The sequence below is a fragment of the Chrysemys picta genome, chromosome 1 (assembly GCF_011386835.1).
Source record: "Chrysemys picta bellii isolate R12L10 chromosome 1, ASM1138683v2, whole genome shotgun sequence".
Classification (NCBI taxonomy): Eukaryota; Metazoa; Chordata; order Testudines; family Emydidae; genus Chrysemys; species Chrysemys picta.
In genome coordinates, this window is record NC_088791.1 from 99,277,761 (window position 1) to 99,292,917 (window position 15,157).

The 15,157-nt window shown below is 42.5% G+C and overlaps 1 protein-coding gene across 4 annotated transcripts in view; it reads right to left on the reverse strand.

Annotated features, from left to right (window-relative positions):
- The window catches only part of RFX4 (regulatory factor X4), a 133,186-nt gene that overhangs the window by 82,698 nt on the left and 35,331 nt on the right, over positions 1-15,157 (reverse strand). For all 4 annotated transcript variants that reach the window (XM_024100056.3, XM_024100057.3, XM_065581744.1 and 1 more), the window contains exons 3-4: positions 8,332-8,392; positions 2,154-2,277 (exon numbers count right to left, since the gene is read on the reverse strand). In XM_024100056.3, coding sequence (XP_023955824.2) covers positions 2,154-2,277; positions 8,332-8,392 — 185 coding nt within the window. The remainder of the gene's footprint in view (positions 1-2,153; positions 2,278-8,331; positions 8,393-15,157) is intronic.

The following is a 15,157-nucleotide window of genomic DNA, read 5'->3' on the forward strand; positions in this document are numbered from 1 at the left end:
ACCCTCAATTGGCACCTACTCATTTGTGCCTGGAAGGACAGCCCCACTTCCAAAGCACTTATGGCGCACGCACTTTAAAAGTTACTGCGTTTCCATCTGCCACGCCACAGCAGCACAATTCGTTAGAGCTCTAGGGGTGTGTCTACACGAAGGGAGAAATTGACGGCAGAGTCATTGATTGCATGGAGTGACTGTTGGCTTCACTGGTCCTTGTAACGGTTTAGTATCTCCGCACATCAACAGTGGGTTTGACAGAGCCATTTTGCTACATTCAGATTACTACAGATAGCCTACTGCCTCACCACCATAGCTGTACCAGTGCACTCAGATTCCTGATGTACATATCCCTGTTGCTGGGAACATGGTGTTGGGGGTAATTTGCACACATGAAACACTGCATGATAGGATGCAGTGAGAAGGCTCATTTGTGTGGGCTCCTGTCTACAATGGAGAAAAACCACTGGCTCAGCTAGAGCTGAGCTAAATCTCTGACTCTAGGTCAGGTGTTGCAACCAGCTGGTAAAAAATCTACATTTGGGACAGCTGCACCTGCTTTGCAAGTTCAAGATACTCCAACTAATGCTCCGGGGAAGGGAAAGCGTTTAAATGCCTCTTCACCTAATGTAGACATGACAGGAAAGACCAGTGCACTTTGAGAAGTCACGAGTGTGGCCTGATGTTTCAGACAGGCAAACCATGTTTGTTTCCTGGTGAAACAATTTAAAATTTGACAGCTTATGCATCATTTACAGAATGTTTGTAAAGGTAACAAAGGTATAATAAAAATTTTACCTGTGTGCCAAATTTGTCAATCTGTAGAAAATGTGTTACTAATTTCCATTGTTTCTAAATTAGTCATTGGAACAATATTAACCACTTAGTAGCAGTGATATAGCAAATAGGCTGAACAGAAGTTTGAATAAAAATAATTTTTCCATTTACTATATCTAAACAGAACTTTAACACAAAATCAACCTAACTGATTAGGGCTTTATAACTAATTCACCAAAATGTTGCCACACAATGGATTTTACTTGCCTCACTAAACTACTTAAATAAACATGAAATACAAAAGAAAAAACATCCCATTAAATGTTTTCTCCTCTTTTGGCTTCTGTGTTAGGAAATAATATGAGCAACATTTTTGATTCTGTAAATATATAGCACTACTGTACAATTAACGTTGTAAAAAGTAAATGAGACTAGCTTCCATTGAAATTAGCTTCAGAGTGATGCTTGCAAACTTTTCAAAAATGGTTGGCAAATTTCAGCATGTTGTATTGCAAAATACAAGATTTAAAGGTCCAGGGTGTTCTCTTGAATAACTCAGAGGTAGTGTAATATTTACTGGCAGCCTGTATTATAGAGGAGGTCACATTAGATGATCTAGTGGTTCACTTACTTTGAAGTAAAAATTGACATAATCCCATTTTGCACTTAAGACACCCACCTATCTGCAAATTCAAAAAGTAAGAACATCTGGTAATGTTCCAGGTTACTGGAAGCTCCTAAAAATACACTGAAACTCAGTACTGAAATACACAACTAAGATTTATTGATCACATCTGTACTGTGGGTGAAATTCACCACTCACGGAAGGCCAACACAAGACATATAATGGGCCTGGTTCTCCTCTCACTCATGTTAGTTTAAATCAGGAGTATCTTTACTGAAGTCAATGGGCATTCCAATATTTCTGCAGAATTAATGTGCACTTCTGTCCACACTAAGAGTTTTTATGACCTGAATTGTTGCTGTTTAACACTTAAAAATATTGTTATTACTGTTAAAGCAATATTAAGGAATAACAGAATTATTTACACTCTCTTGTATTTGGCTTCCATGTTGCCAATACCATAAATGTCATTTTGAAGCAAAATGGCTTCCATGAACAGGCAGGTCATAAAAACCATCAATTTTTTAAAATGCATTTTCACTTTAACCATGATGAAAAGCGATCCTGACCTTCCGAGTGTTTAAAATATTTCACATTTTTCTTGGAGTTTTAATATGCACCGTATTCCTTTGATGCATCACCACTTCTGACTTGAAGTGACAGTTTTCCTGAGGCTAGAGCCTTTATCATTTTAAATATCAAAATCTCACCAGAGCAAGGTTAGGGAGCAAGGCTTGTCATTGCAGTTTAGACTCACCTTCCCAAAGCTGGCAGCGTTAACAGGCTGCGTGTCGTTTTTCTCACAGAAGTCCAAATAGTGCATGTAGAGAGCACTTCGTGGAATGCAAACGCCTTCTGCAATCTCATAGTTCTCCTCCAGCCTTAAAAAGCAAATACCAAACAAAGAAAACTGCAAATATGTTGGCTGCCCTGAATTATAAATAGTGTGCAAACCTGCACATTTAAGTGACTTTCACTTTTCAGTTAACCTCTGTTTTATTGTTACCTCATCTTTCCAATTCACCTCCACCCCATTTGTCTGTATCATCTACCTGTTGCATTCTATCTGATATGTAGATTGTGAGCTCTCAGGGGCTTCTTTGTTACTTGTCTGTACAGTACCTAGCACACTGGGGCTCTGATCCTTGATTGAAATTCCTAGATGCTATTTTAATAATAAATACTATTATATCATAACTTTAAATCATATGGGTTAAACGAATGAATACACAATGACAGAATAAAGAAATCACTAAGTGGCAACATTCTGATGCACCTTAGATGATGAGTCCAAGCCAGAATCACCATCAACATCCTGAAATATTTTAAATACTTTCACTTCTATCTGATTTACATAAAGTAAACAGGAGTGGCTAAAATAAAATATTTGCATCAATGGAAGGATCTCCACAGATAATGTTTTGTACAATGGTTTCTAACAGATGCTGATGTACAACACAGGATAAGAAGAATCTACCAAGTGCTGAATGCAACATTAAGATATTGTCCTATTCTCCCTCATAGAAAATAATAATTCCCCACAATGTATTTAATTTTACACACACGCACTTTGCCATTAAAAAAGAAGACTCTCCATATAACTCAATAACTATAAATCTGTTGATGTGAGACCATGTTGCTTTGAAAGTTATTTTCTGGAGGCTGATCTTTCCCAAAGAATAGAGGCCCCAGTTCAGGCAGGCACTTAAGCACATGCCCAATTTGAAACCCATGAGTACTCCCACTGACTTCAATGCTCCTACTCACATGTTTATAGTATCTTGCTGAAGGAGGGTCAGAAAGGGTACACTCCTTTTTTTGTTAATTATATTGCTGGAATCAATATTTGCTCAGGAAACCTGGATTTTAAAGCAAACATGGCCCTTTAAGTAGTTACCTGTAAAAGTTCAGATCTCCAAATAACCTGAGTTTCTCTGTTTCGCTGCCTTTGGCAGACCTTCCCTCCATGTCAGTTATTGTGACCATTTGTGACTGCAAACTATTTTAATAAGATATCTGGCTGAATGAATGGAATTGGTTTGTAAGGGCAACATCTATTCTTCCTAGGAATAGGTTTCTACAGGAATATCATCACGGCATCGTTCCCCAAATTCATAGACCTTTAACAAGGCCTCTTTTCAAAACCCAGTGAGTTCATTTCTATACTATAGCTGCTAATTGGCATGTCAGCTTCCCTGACCAAGACAGGACAGAAAGAAAAGCAGTTAATTATTTCTGTTCATATCTGATGAATTTTTCTCTTTTTCTCTTCTCTTTCACAGGGAGTCATTAGTCTGACACTGAAGAATGCTCCATTATACCTGAACTTTTTTTTTAAATGATCAAAAACCCCATTTTGCTCCACTTCTTTTATTTTCCTGCCTTTTATTTAACAACTTTATCATATTTTGAATTCAGCTTCATCCTACAGTATTGTGGAAAGATAATGAACTCAATCTTCTGCCTAACAAATCATTATCAGAAATATATGTGTGTCCTAATAAAGCAATCCAATAGTTCAGTATGAAAGCTTTTGTACCACTCATGGTATTGCAATAAAAACCCTAATGTTTCTATAGGAAAGACAATTTTATCTGCCCTTATTACTGTCCCACTTTGTGCTTATACACTGCTAGATTAAAAGGGATTATTCTGCATCTGAGTAATGTTTGTAAGTGCTGATCATACAGACTTTTATTTTGAAATGAGAAGCAACAGAATATGCCAAGCTGTTGCAATGTAACTACAATTAATTCCTATATGTATTGATGGAATTACTATGCCAAGGAAGGCCTATTTCTCATAATCCTCTCTTTTCCCCCTTTCTTAGTCCTTTTTACATTATTTTGCCACTTATGCCCGATGAGTAATTTATATCACCATTTATGTCACTGCTAAATTTGGCCCAGACTTTCATGGTAGTTGCACATGCTTACACACTAGGCCAGTGTTTCTCAAACTGGGGTCGCCGCTTGTGTAGGGAAAGCCCCTGGCGGGCCGGGCCGGTTTGTTTACCTGCCCTGTCCGCAGGTCCGGCAGATCGCGGCTCCCACTGGCCGCAGTTCGCTGCTCCGGGCCAATGGGAGCTACTGGAAGCGGTGCGGGCCAAGGGACGTACTGGCCACCGCTTCCAACAGCTCCCATTGGCCTGCAGCGGCAAACCGCGGCCAGTGGGAGCCGTGATCGGCCGGACCTGCGGAAGGGGCAGGTAAACAAACTGGCCCGGCCCGCCAGGGGCTTTCCCTACACAAGCGGCGACCCCAGTTTGAGAAACACTGCACTAGGCAGTCTCCAACTGAATTTGGCCTTCTCTCTTTTACAATCATGCAAAGGCAGAGTCCAAGGCAATTGCAGGCAGAGCTGTCAAACAAACACATGAAACTAAACTACTAGGTATGTCTTGTCCTGTGTTTGTACAGCACCTAGTACAATGCGGTCCTAGTTCATGACTAGGGCTCCTAGGTGCTACTGCAATATGATGGTTAATCTGATGCTAACATGTTAGGCTTTTTAGAACAGTGCAAAATGACATCTTCACACCATGAAAGCTTAGCACTTTACAGCACACTGGCCAAGATATTTGAGTGTCTGCTTGTATAATCTGTCCAGTAGCACAGCTTCTCCTGGTGAGACCAACAACATTCAAAGAGATAATACTAATATAAACAAAAGCAAGAAACGCCAAACTACTGTTGTGTGGCACAGCTGCTAAACTGTGAAGCTCTGAGGCATTAATCAATTAGCTAACTGAATTGTTTAATTTGACACCAGAAAAAATTATATTTTAAAAACACAGAAGAAAGTTGCTGTGTCAATTTCAGTCTCCTCACATATTTTTGAGTGGAATATTCAATAGAGGGAATTAAATGCTCTGCAAAAAGTCAAAAGGGAAAATGCCTGCACTAGATAAACATGGGAGAACATAACGTAATGTGTAGGTAGCAGGAAGATGCAACAAGCCTTTTACATTTCTAAATTCTAGGATTCTCTGGCAAATGTTTCTGAATGGGCATTATTGTGCAGACTGCATTCCAGCAGAGTTCAATATCCCAGGGGTTTAGGGATTTACTAATCTTTATGAATGAGGAAGCTTGAAAGTGTTTGGCTGAATATTGTTTATAGTATTTGCATGTTTTCTTTTGAGAGCAGTATCACTGGCATGTGTTGCAATTCAGTCTCACTTCTTGGCTACTGTGTTATTTGCTCCTTTGGGGGGAGGGGGGAAGACTTCTAACTGGCACTACCACAAAATAAACAATGTCCTGAATTTATGGCTGCTAAGTGCTGTTGGCTATTTTATTTTAGATAGAGTGGCCGACATTGTATTGTTTACCTTGTACTGAGGTAAAGTAGACTGGGTGAATAATGCATAATAACAGTACGCCTATGAATATTCACTCTTCACTTTTTAATGAATTCTGTTTGGCCATACTCACTCACCCTTTTCATTCACTGACCACAAACATCTGAAAGACTGAATTTCTTTGGCATAGATACTTGCAGAAAGTGATTTTCAGAGTCAAATTATACATCAATTTAAATTTGCAAGTCTGAGTGAGTATTTGCATCAGAATTGTTTATGGGTTCCTCCAGTCAGAACACTGAATACTCACAGTAAGTTGCTCCAGATCGATCTATAGTCAAATAAAATGAAAAATGGCATTGAATAAACTTCAAACAACAAATGTGAGGAAACAGCAATCTGTTCATGAATATTCCACATGCAGGAAAAGAGGCAAATTCATTGGATAGATTATTCTTTGCAATGTATTCGTTCAGGTCCACAGTGAAGCATGTTGGAGGTAGACCACCAACCCAATTTTCATACTGGGATGGATAAATTAGAAACCTAAAATGGGTATTTGAGTGCTTGAGTGGCAATCTAAGGGTCCAAGTGCAAAATCGGGTACTCATGTTTGAAAACTGGCTCCTTTGCTTGATGTCCCTTTAAAGACATGGGTCTCAAGAGGCTGACACAGCAAGGTAAATATTCCAACATTTTGCTAAGTGAGGTATTGCAGGGCAGTAATCCATTTGTCACCTGACATACTGAAAAGTACTGATAGCTGAAGTAGAGTGGAGATAACAATAGCCCCTCAAGTTATTTGCTTTGGAAAGTATTAAAACAAGTCTAGGAACATTGATCCAATCCTAGAGCCCAATCCTACCAGATGCAGAGCACTTCCTGTAAGATACTTTGTGCCCTCAACTCTCTCTGAAATAAACAAACTAACAAAAATAAAAAGACAACCAAAGTAGAAGACACACACTACGGAAATAGAGCTCAGAAGATTGTGTCATCATAACACAAATGAAAATGCTGCAGTAAATAAGTGTGAAAAGGTGGAACATCCCTCACTTATTCACAGTACGAGATACAATAATGCTCTAATGCATTCTCATCTACTTTCAACCTTGCCCCTCTTTGCCCCATCCCCCACCTAATTTCTCCTCTCACTCCTTCCTGTCTTTCTTCTCCCTGGTGGGATTATGACATGTGAGGTGAATCACACAAACTCCAGCTGTTCTTTTTCCTCCTCTATCTTATAAAGCATTTGGACCGCATCTAACTAGCTTTCTAATTGCATAAAACCCAACACCATTGCCCCACCCGCTGCCCTGAGGCCCCGCCCCTTCTCCAAGGCTCCACCCCCATTCACTCCATCCTCCCATCCCTCTGTCGCTCACTCTCCCTCACCCTCACTCACTTGCTCATTTTCACTGGGCTGGGGCAAGGGGTTGGGGTGTGAGAGGGGGTGAGGGTGTTGGCTGGGGATGCAAGCTCTGGGGTGAGCTGGGGCTGAGGGGTTCAGGGTGCAGGAGGAGGCTCCAGGCTGGGGACGAGGGGTTTGGGGTGTGGCAGGGGGTATGGACTCTGCACTGGGGGTGCAGGCTCCAGGGTGAGGCCAGAAATAAGGGGTTCAGGGTGCAGGAGGGGGATCTGGGCTGGGGCACAGGGTGCAGGCTCTGGGGTGGGGCTGGGGATGAGAGGTTTGGGGTACAGGAGGGGTTTCCAGGCTGGGGCCATGGGATTCGGAATGCGGGAGGGGGTTCCGAGCTGAGGCAGGGGATTCGGGCACATGAGGAAGTTTGAGTGCGGGAGGGGGCTCAGGGCTGGGGCAGGGCATTGGGGTGTGGGAGGGGTTTTGGGGTGTGGGTTCCGAGCAGCGCTCACCTTGGGTGGCTCCCTGCAAGCGGCGACATGTTCTTCGGCTCCTAGGTGGAGCGCGGGCAGGCAGCTTTGCGCACTGCCTCCACCCGCAGTCGCCGGCCCCCCACAGCTCCCATTAGCCATGGTTCCCAGCCAATGGGAGCTGTGGAGCCAGTGCTCAGGGTAGGGCAGGGGCAGTGCATGGAGTCCCCATGGCCATCTCTCCGCCTAGAAGCCGAGGGACATATCGCCGCTTCCAGGGAGCTGCGCAGAGCCAGGTAGGGAACCTGCCAGCCCCGCACCAACCGGACTTTTAATGGCCCGGTTAGTGGTGCTAACCGGAGCCACCAGGGTCTATTTTCAACCGGGCGTTCCCTACCGGACACCTGGCAACCCTACATCTAACAGGGATGGACATAAGCACCTGGTTGAGTGCTTTGCTGAATCAGGGTCTTGAAGACTGAAAACCCCTTGGCATTTATTTTTCTTTATCGTTTTAAAATTAAACAAACCAAACCAAAACCCTCATTGCTTAGGTGGCAAATACATCTGCCCAGAAGACCTATGCAAACTGCATCTGAACTTGCTCCGTGTACAAAAAACATAATTAGGACAACCAGCAAGTCACATTATCATATAGAGTGTAACTGCATAGAATGCCCACATGCAGTGAAAACACTATTGCTTTGTGAGGTTTCTCAGGACTACAATCTTTTTAGTTGAGGACAGAGCATGAAAATGATAAGGAATTATCAAAGGGTTTTTTTTTAAAAAGGAGTCTTACCATTGCAGAGTAGCTGGAGTAGAGTGTGGTTTGGATGCTCTGTTATTTTCTTTTTCCTCATCTATTGAGAAATAAAAAATGGTATGTCATTTCAGTGGGAATTGCTCAGGCATTTGTGAGCTGATAAGGAACCGTCTATTCAAAGAAATCTGTCAGACTTCACAGCCTTCCAAAAATAGAGACTAAACTCTGGAAATATGTAAAATGGTCCCCCTAGACTAGTTCACATACATGCTGCTAAAACTATGTATATTTTGGCTTGCAGCAGGCCCTGACAATGAGAGAGGAGTTGTGTATAGGGGTTATTGTTATGTCATCTGTAACAACCCCCCCACCCCAACATGGTCATTAGAAGAGTCAGAATCTGGGACCTTCAACACCACAGCACACAACCACTCTACCACTTGAGCTAATGGAGCAACTGTTCCTCGGGTCCCATTAATTCTTATAACAGTTAAAAATAAATTTTAAATAATTCCTGGGCAAATGTGACTTGCAAGGGGGTACATACTCAGAGGTGTTAGATGGTATCAGAATCCCTCTCAGAAGGGATGTTTAAGAAATATTCAGTACATCTCTGCTGTCACCAGAACCCCCAAATGTATTGATATCCAGGTTCATCATTTCCTAGTTTGTAATAGCACATGACCAGATGATCAGACAGCACATCTCCTCCATATGCAGGATTAACTACAGAATATTCACAATTTAACCCAGCCCTTGAGTCATGTTTGAAAACCATCACATGCAGTAATGGTCAATTTCTCCACGCTGTTTCTGTAATATATTTTGGTTTTTACAGGACAGGGTTATTAGCCCTGGGCCTAACCCACAACCTGGAGGACCACGGTGTCTGTTTTGTCTGGCCCCTCCTTCACAGACCAATCCAGCATGGTTGAACCTGCCAGGAGCAAAAAGCCCCCTTCCCCTGGCACAGACTCTGAGGATCGTTAAATATAGTCTCTGGAAATCATCAAAATACAACACCAAAACCAAACTCAAGATTTATCAGAACTGCGTACTTTCAATACTACTTTATAGTGCAGAATGAGGGGGAATGACAAAGTATGACATGTCCAAACTGTCTTCATTCCATACAACCTGCCTCAGAAAAATCCTCCACATCTTTTGGCCCAGAACAATCTCAAACCAAGACTATTCACACAGTGCAGCCTCGCAAATCATTACCACGAGGTGTTGGAGATGGATTGGCCGTGTGCTTCGGATGAAAACTGATTCCTTCACCAGAGTAGCAATAAGATGGACGTTCAAGGGCAGGCAAAAACGAGGCAGCCTGAAACGGCAAAGAGCTGTGGAAGCCGAGCTGAAAAACCTGGGGCAGAGCTGAAAAGCTGGGGAACCATTAAAAGACTTGCCAGAAACAGACAGGAGTGGAGGAGCTTCGTCGCTGCCCTAAATGCCAGAGGCATAATGGGTACTAACTAACTATTGAGTCATGCCAGAATGCTCCAGAATGCCCTTCCGGCACTTTCTGGTGGGAGCCAGAATGGCACCTACTGGTACTTCCTGATCTTGTTGGGTACTTCTTGAGGGCTGCGTTCACCCCATGTTAGCCAGCCTATTTGCAAGAACTTTGGCCCCCACCACTCTGCCATGTGTTGCTACACAGCTTAATTTTATACATCTTCCACACTTCTCCTGGCTAGTCCTCCCAGCTCCCCCACACCCATTCTGGGAAATGTTGGTGTAGATCTTCTTAATATAATACTTCCTCAGTACTGCCAACTCCTAATGTTCAAAACCCATGAGTCAGGGGCCAAAACAAAACAAAACCAACAACAAACCAATAAATATTTGTCCCCTGGTTTCTGAATCATGAAGTGCCAGATTTTCCAGGTTCTCTCTGCACCACAAGGGCTAGACATTTGGATTTTTTTAAAAAAGTGAAAGTGGAGAGCTGCCCATAATCACTGGACTCCAGAAGCTGGGAATTAAAGAAAAACACCAGATACCACGATACCCGAGATAAAAATCAGTTGTCACAAAAACTGGCAATATTGCTTCCTCTCCTTTCTTACATGCTTTGATGAGCAGTGAAATAATTAACGATGCCATTTAAAGTATCATCATCCCAGTTAGCACCCACTTAAATGAATGGCTCAGATCACATCTTAGAGCGATTGTTTCTGACTCTCTGCAAACTCCTACATTCCTTCAGTTACACTCACTCCACCTTTTGAAGGTTTTCTTTGCAATCATCATAGTTGGAGACCAACATTTTTTTAAATGAAAGCAGAGACCGTAGAATCTCTCTGTGCCCTTCGTCCTACTCAGCTAAGCCAGGTGGGTTCAGGACACACGTTGAGAAACACTACTCTACTTAATGATGCCCACACTTGAGTGTTGACTTCCTTAAAGGGGACTGATTTAGGTTATATTAAAGGAAGATTCTCACTTGAAAGTTAAGAAATGTCAGATTTATGGTCATCTGTACAACCTTTATTCTGTCCCCTTGTGCATAGGCATATTATACAGTCTTTAACTACATTACCACATACTGCTTTCTTCCACAGGACACCTGCCTCATTCAGTGCACAGGATAGCTGCACAAATTTAAATACAGTTTTTAAAAAGGTAATTTCACAGGACTTATTTAAAAAGGAAAAGGGTGAAAACAAAACCTGTTATGTGCAACTGTAACAACTTTCTCACCAGGGGAGCCTGCCCTGACTGAATCTCTCTCTCTGTCCTGGAAGTTGAGGAGGTCCAGTCCCTTGAGGTGTCCCTGGGGGATGGGGAGGAAACATGCTGCTGGGTTTCAAGGGGCACCCGGCTGGTTTCTGCCACATATGGTGCTCCCAGAGGGGCTACAGGCCATGTCCAGGGAGGGAAGGGGAGCCCAACCTGGTTCCCCCCCCCCAACTACAGCTGCTCTGGAATCTCCCAGACATTCCCAGAACACTGTCTACTGCAGCTTTGATGTGGGCAACATGAGGTCAGCCTCAGGGCTGGCCTACACTGCAAAGTTAGGTTAGCTTAACCTACATCAGAGGTTCTCAAACTGTGATCCATGGACCACCAGTGGTCCGCAAGCTCTATTCAGGTGGTCCGCGGATAGTTCCCTCTAAGGTGCGCGCCTGGACGGCGGCGCATGAAAGAATGAAGTGCCACCCACCTAATTAGTGTAACCGCACAGGCATGACTCCACTAATTAGGTGCCTGGACACTGGAGAAGACGCACATGTAAGGTGAGGTGGGCCTTGGGAGAATAAGGGGTAGGTGAGAGGGGGCAGTGGGATGAGAAGAGGGGGTGGGGGAGAATTTGGGATGTGCAGGGCTGCGGCGGCCATAGAAAAAGGTGACTTTCCCCAGCTCCAGGGCTGCGGCGAGAGAGACACCCCCCCCCTTCCCAGCCCCAGCTCGGGGGCTGCCATGGCGGGGAGAGGGCACATCCATCGCAGTAGAAAAGTAAGACTACAGATATGAAAATATGAGTTGTGTGCTTTTATTTGTAGAACAAAAAAATGTTAATTATTATTAAGGTTTTCTTATATAGTGCTTTTATCCAAAGCGCTTTATGATAGTTAGCTAACAGTACAAACAACATTTGGAATGATCATTAAGTGGTCCACCGAGTCCGCAGCAATTTTCAAGTGGTCCACAAAAAGAAAAGTTTGAGAACCACTGACCTACATTATTCAGGGCTGCAAGAAATTTCAACATCCCATTCAACGTCATTAAATCAACCTAAACCCAGTGTAGACACCACTAGGTCAATGGAAGAATTCTTCTGTCAAGCTAGTTACCGCCCCTCAGGAAGGTGGACTTACTATAGCGACTGAAGAACCCTTCCATTGCTGTAATAAATGTCTACACCACAGTGGCACATAGCAGCACTGCAGCTGTACCATTTCAATGTAGACATACCCTTAGAATTTTGTGTGTGCGTGTGTGTTATTATTCCAGCAGGCTGCCAACATTTTCCTGAGGGAAAATGAACAAAATAAGGGAAATGGCCATTGTTAGCAGTTTATATCTCAGCAAAACCTAAACAGAACTTTGTGAGACAAAGAAGAGGCACTTCTGTAGCCAGAGGAGGGCATCCCTCCTGTTGAACATTAAAAGTGTTCTGCCAAAAATAATGGAGGTGAGAGAGTTTGCAGAGAACAGATCACAAGAATCTTTCATAATGGAAAGTGTTTGGCAACCCAAGTACAGATGTCACTACCAGTCCCCCTACAATATGGCACTATCTAGCTTTTTTGCACACCAATGTCATTTCCAATGTTGCTGATTTTTTAAGACAAAAATCTATAAACAGATGCATAAAGGTGGCCTCAATTATTATTTCAGGAGTCATGCACAAGAGGCCAGAATTTGTCCCTAAGCCTCCTCTTCCTGTTATGTTTAGGGTTATTCTCCCCAGATGCAAGGTCATACATTAACTTAGTACTTTCTATTTTATTGTCTAATTTATTAACAAAGATGGTAAACAAAATGGGAAGTATCAGACCCTGTGAAACCCAGTGGACACTGTTCCCTCCACAGACTAAAACTTCTAAACTTATTCTGTCTGTCTTGTTCAATGAGCTAGCGTTGAGATGTTTATTATCTTTTCATCTATGCCAGCTTGATTTAATTTTCCCTTAGGATATCATGTGACACTATATGAAATATCTTACCAATATTTAAATTATACAGCAGTATAGTCACTACCCCCATCCATTTAGTTGCTGTGTTTTCATATAAAGAACTATGAGCAGGTGCTTTAACCAATCTGATAGCAAGCACAAGCTATATACTATGAATAGTCCAAACTCATTCCTCCATGGCACTTAATGTTATTAACACCAAAATTAATTATAAGATCACAAACCCCAGGTAAAACCATCTCCTAAGGTTTGTCTGCTCCTGGGTCCTCCTTTCAGACTTTGCAGTCCACACACTAAGGCCTGGTCCCCACTAAGCCCCCACTTCGGACTAAGGTACGCAAATTCAGCTACGTTAATAACGTAGCTGAATTCGAAGTACCTTAGTCCGAACTTACCGCGGGTCCAGACACGGCAGGAAGGCTCCCCCGTCGATGCCGCATACTCCTCTCGGCGAGCTGGAGTACCGGCGTCAACGGCGAGCACTTCCGGGATCGATGCGGGATCGATTTATCGCGTCTTAACCAGACGCGATAAATCGATCCCAGAACATCGATTGCCTGCCGCCGGACCCTCCGGTAAGTGAAGACGTACCCTAAGTCCTCCTTTATATCTCAGTGAGGGAATGAGCTTAATGGTGCTCAAAATGTTTCCAACAATATTTTTTTTTAAATTGAAAATTGGATTCTCAATAAATCTAAAATATTCATGAAAGTGCTTCCTCAAAAAAAAAAAAGTCTACATTTTTTGGTCACAAAACTGAAATTTTTCAGTTTGTCTGGTTTTGGGCAAATATTTTTCATTGATTAAAAAACAAAACAAAACAAAACCCACACCACCACATTTTGGTTTGTTTGTTGGGCAAAAAGTCCCAGATTTTCCAAAGGATAATTTTGTTGTCAATCAGCTCTAGAGCTACCTGTTTCACTAAGTTATTTTCATTTAAGTGAAATGATCATGAACGTCGTGTCTAAGATGGTGAAAAATTAGATGATATTTTTGTAAAGCAAAAGGTGATCATTCATAATTGTAACATCACGGCCACAAATAAGTGCTTGTTTAAAACACTGCCAATTAATTACAATGATAATCCACGTGTTCTAGAGATGTAAAATAAACAAGTGGGATTTGCAAGGTTAAAAAGGTATTGTGTGGTTTTGGTTATATCATAGTAAAAATCAAGAAACAGAGACCTGAAGGGGCTGTTGCTGGTTCCAGAACACTAATATATATGAATCCTGCAATTCTTTTTCATTCCTTTCTAACACTTGGAAGCAGTGCTTAATTTAAAATGAAAAAGGTGCTGGGGCTCAAGCAATCGTTTACTTTCATAACTGATGCAACAAGCCCCAGAGGTGCCAGGGCTATGAATTGCCAAGCCTAGAGGTGCTGGGGCTCCGCCCTGACACAAATTAAGCACTGCTTTGAAGTGGAGATGAGGAGAAGACCGTCTCATGGAAGGAGAGGTTGAGGGGTAGGTTGGTTTTTGTTTGTGTTTTCAAGGGGTGGTTTTTTGGTGTGGTGGGGAGGGATAATTGCACCTGAATGAGGAGTCATGGGGAGATGAGTTTTAGGTATGATCTTAAACACATGCCCGTATGCCTTTTTGTGTACAGATTTGCCTACTTCTCCTGTATACAATATACTCTTGTGATCTCATTAGCTAATTGAATAGCAGAGCCATGCATTATATTTAGCCTTCTTTTCATAAAGAAATACAGCCAATATTTTTTTTCCTGTTTTGCAAAATTGACATGAAATTGGAGATGGAACGTTCTGTTTGAATCTTGCCTCAGGTCAGGTTCTGAAACCATTCATACAGCAAGGGGATAATAATGGGTATCATTTTCCTTTACTTTTGTGTTTATTCTTTTATTGCTTCACCACAGAACAGTGCCCTACAATAAAACAAACTACTGTTATTTAAATGAATGCTAAGTATTCTGTAAAAGAAATACAGAAATGGGAACAAGTCCTGGCTCAAGGTACCTCCAAAACCAGAGTTCTTAGTACCTCTATGGCTGCAATTGCAGAAAAGCACTTGAAGACTTGAGGGCTATCCCAATGCCCCATTCGTGTGTATGCACTCACACACTTGCGCGCGCACACGGCAGCTGCATAGCACTTTAAACAGCATCTCATCCCCAGGAGCTGAGCTAGTGGGTCGGCTCTCCCAGTGACATATCCAGCAGTCAGGGTGCTGCCCGTCGACATCA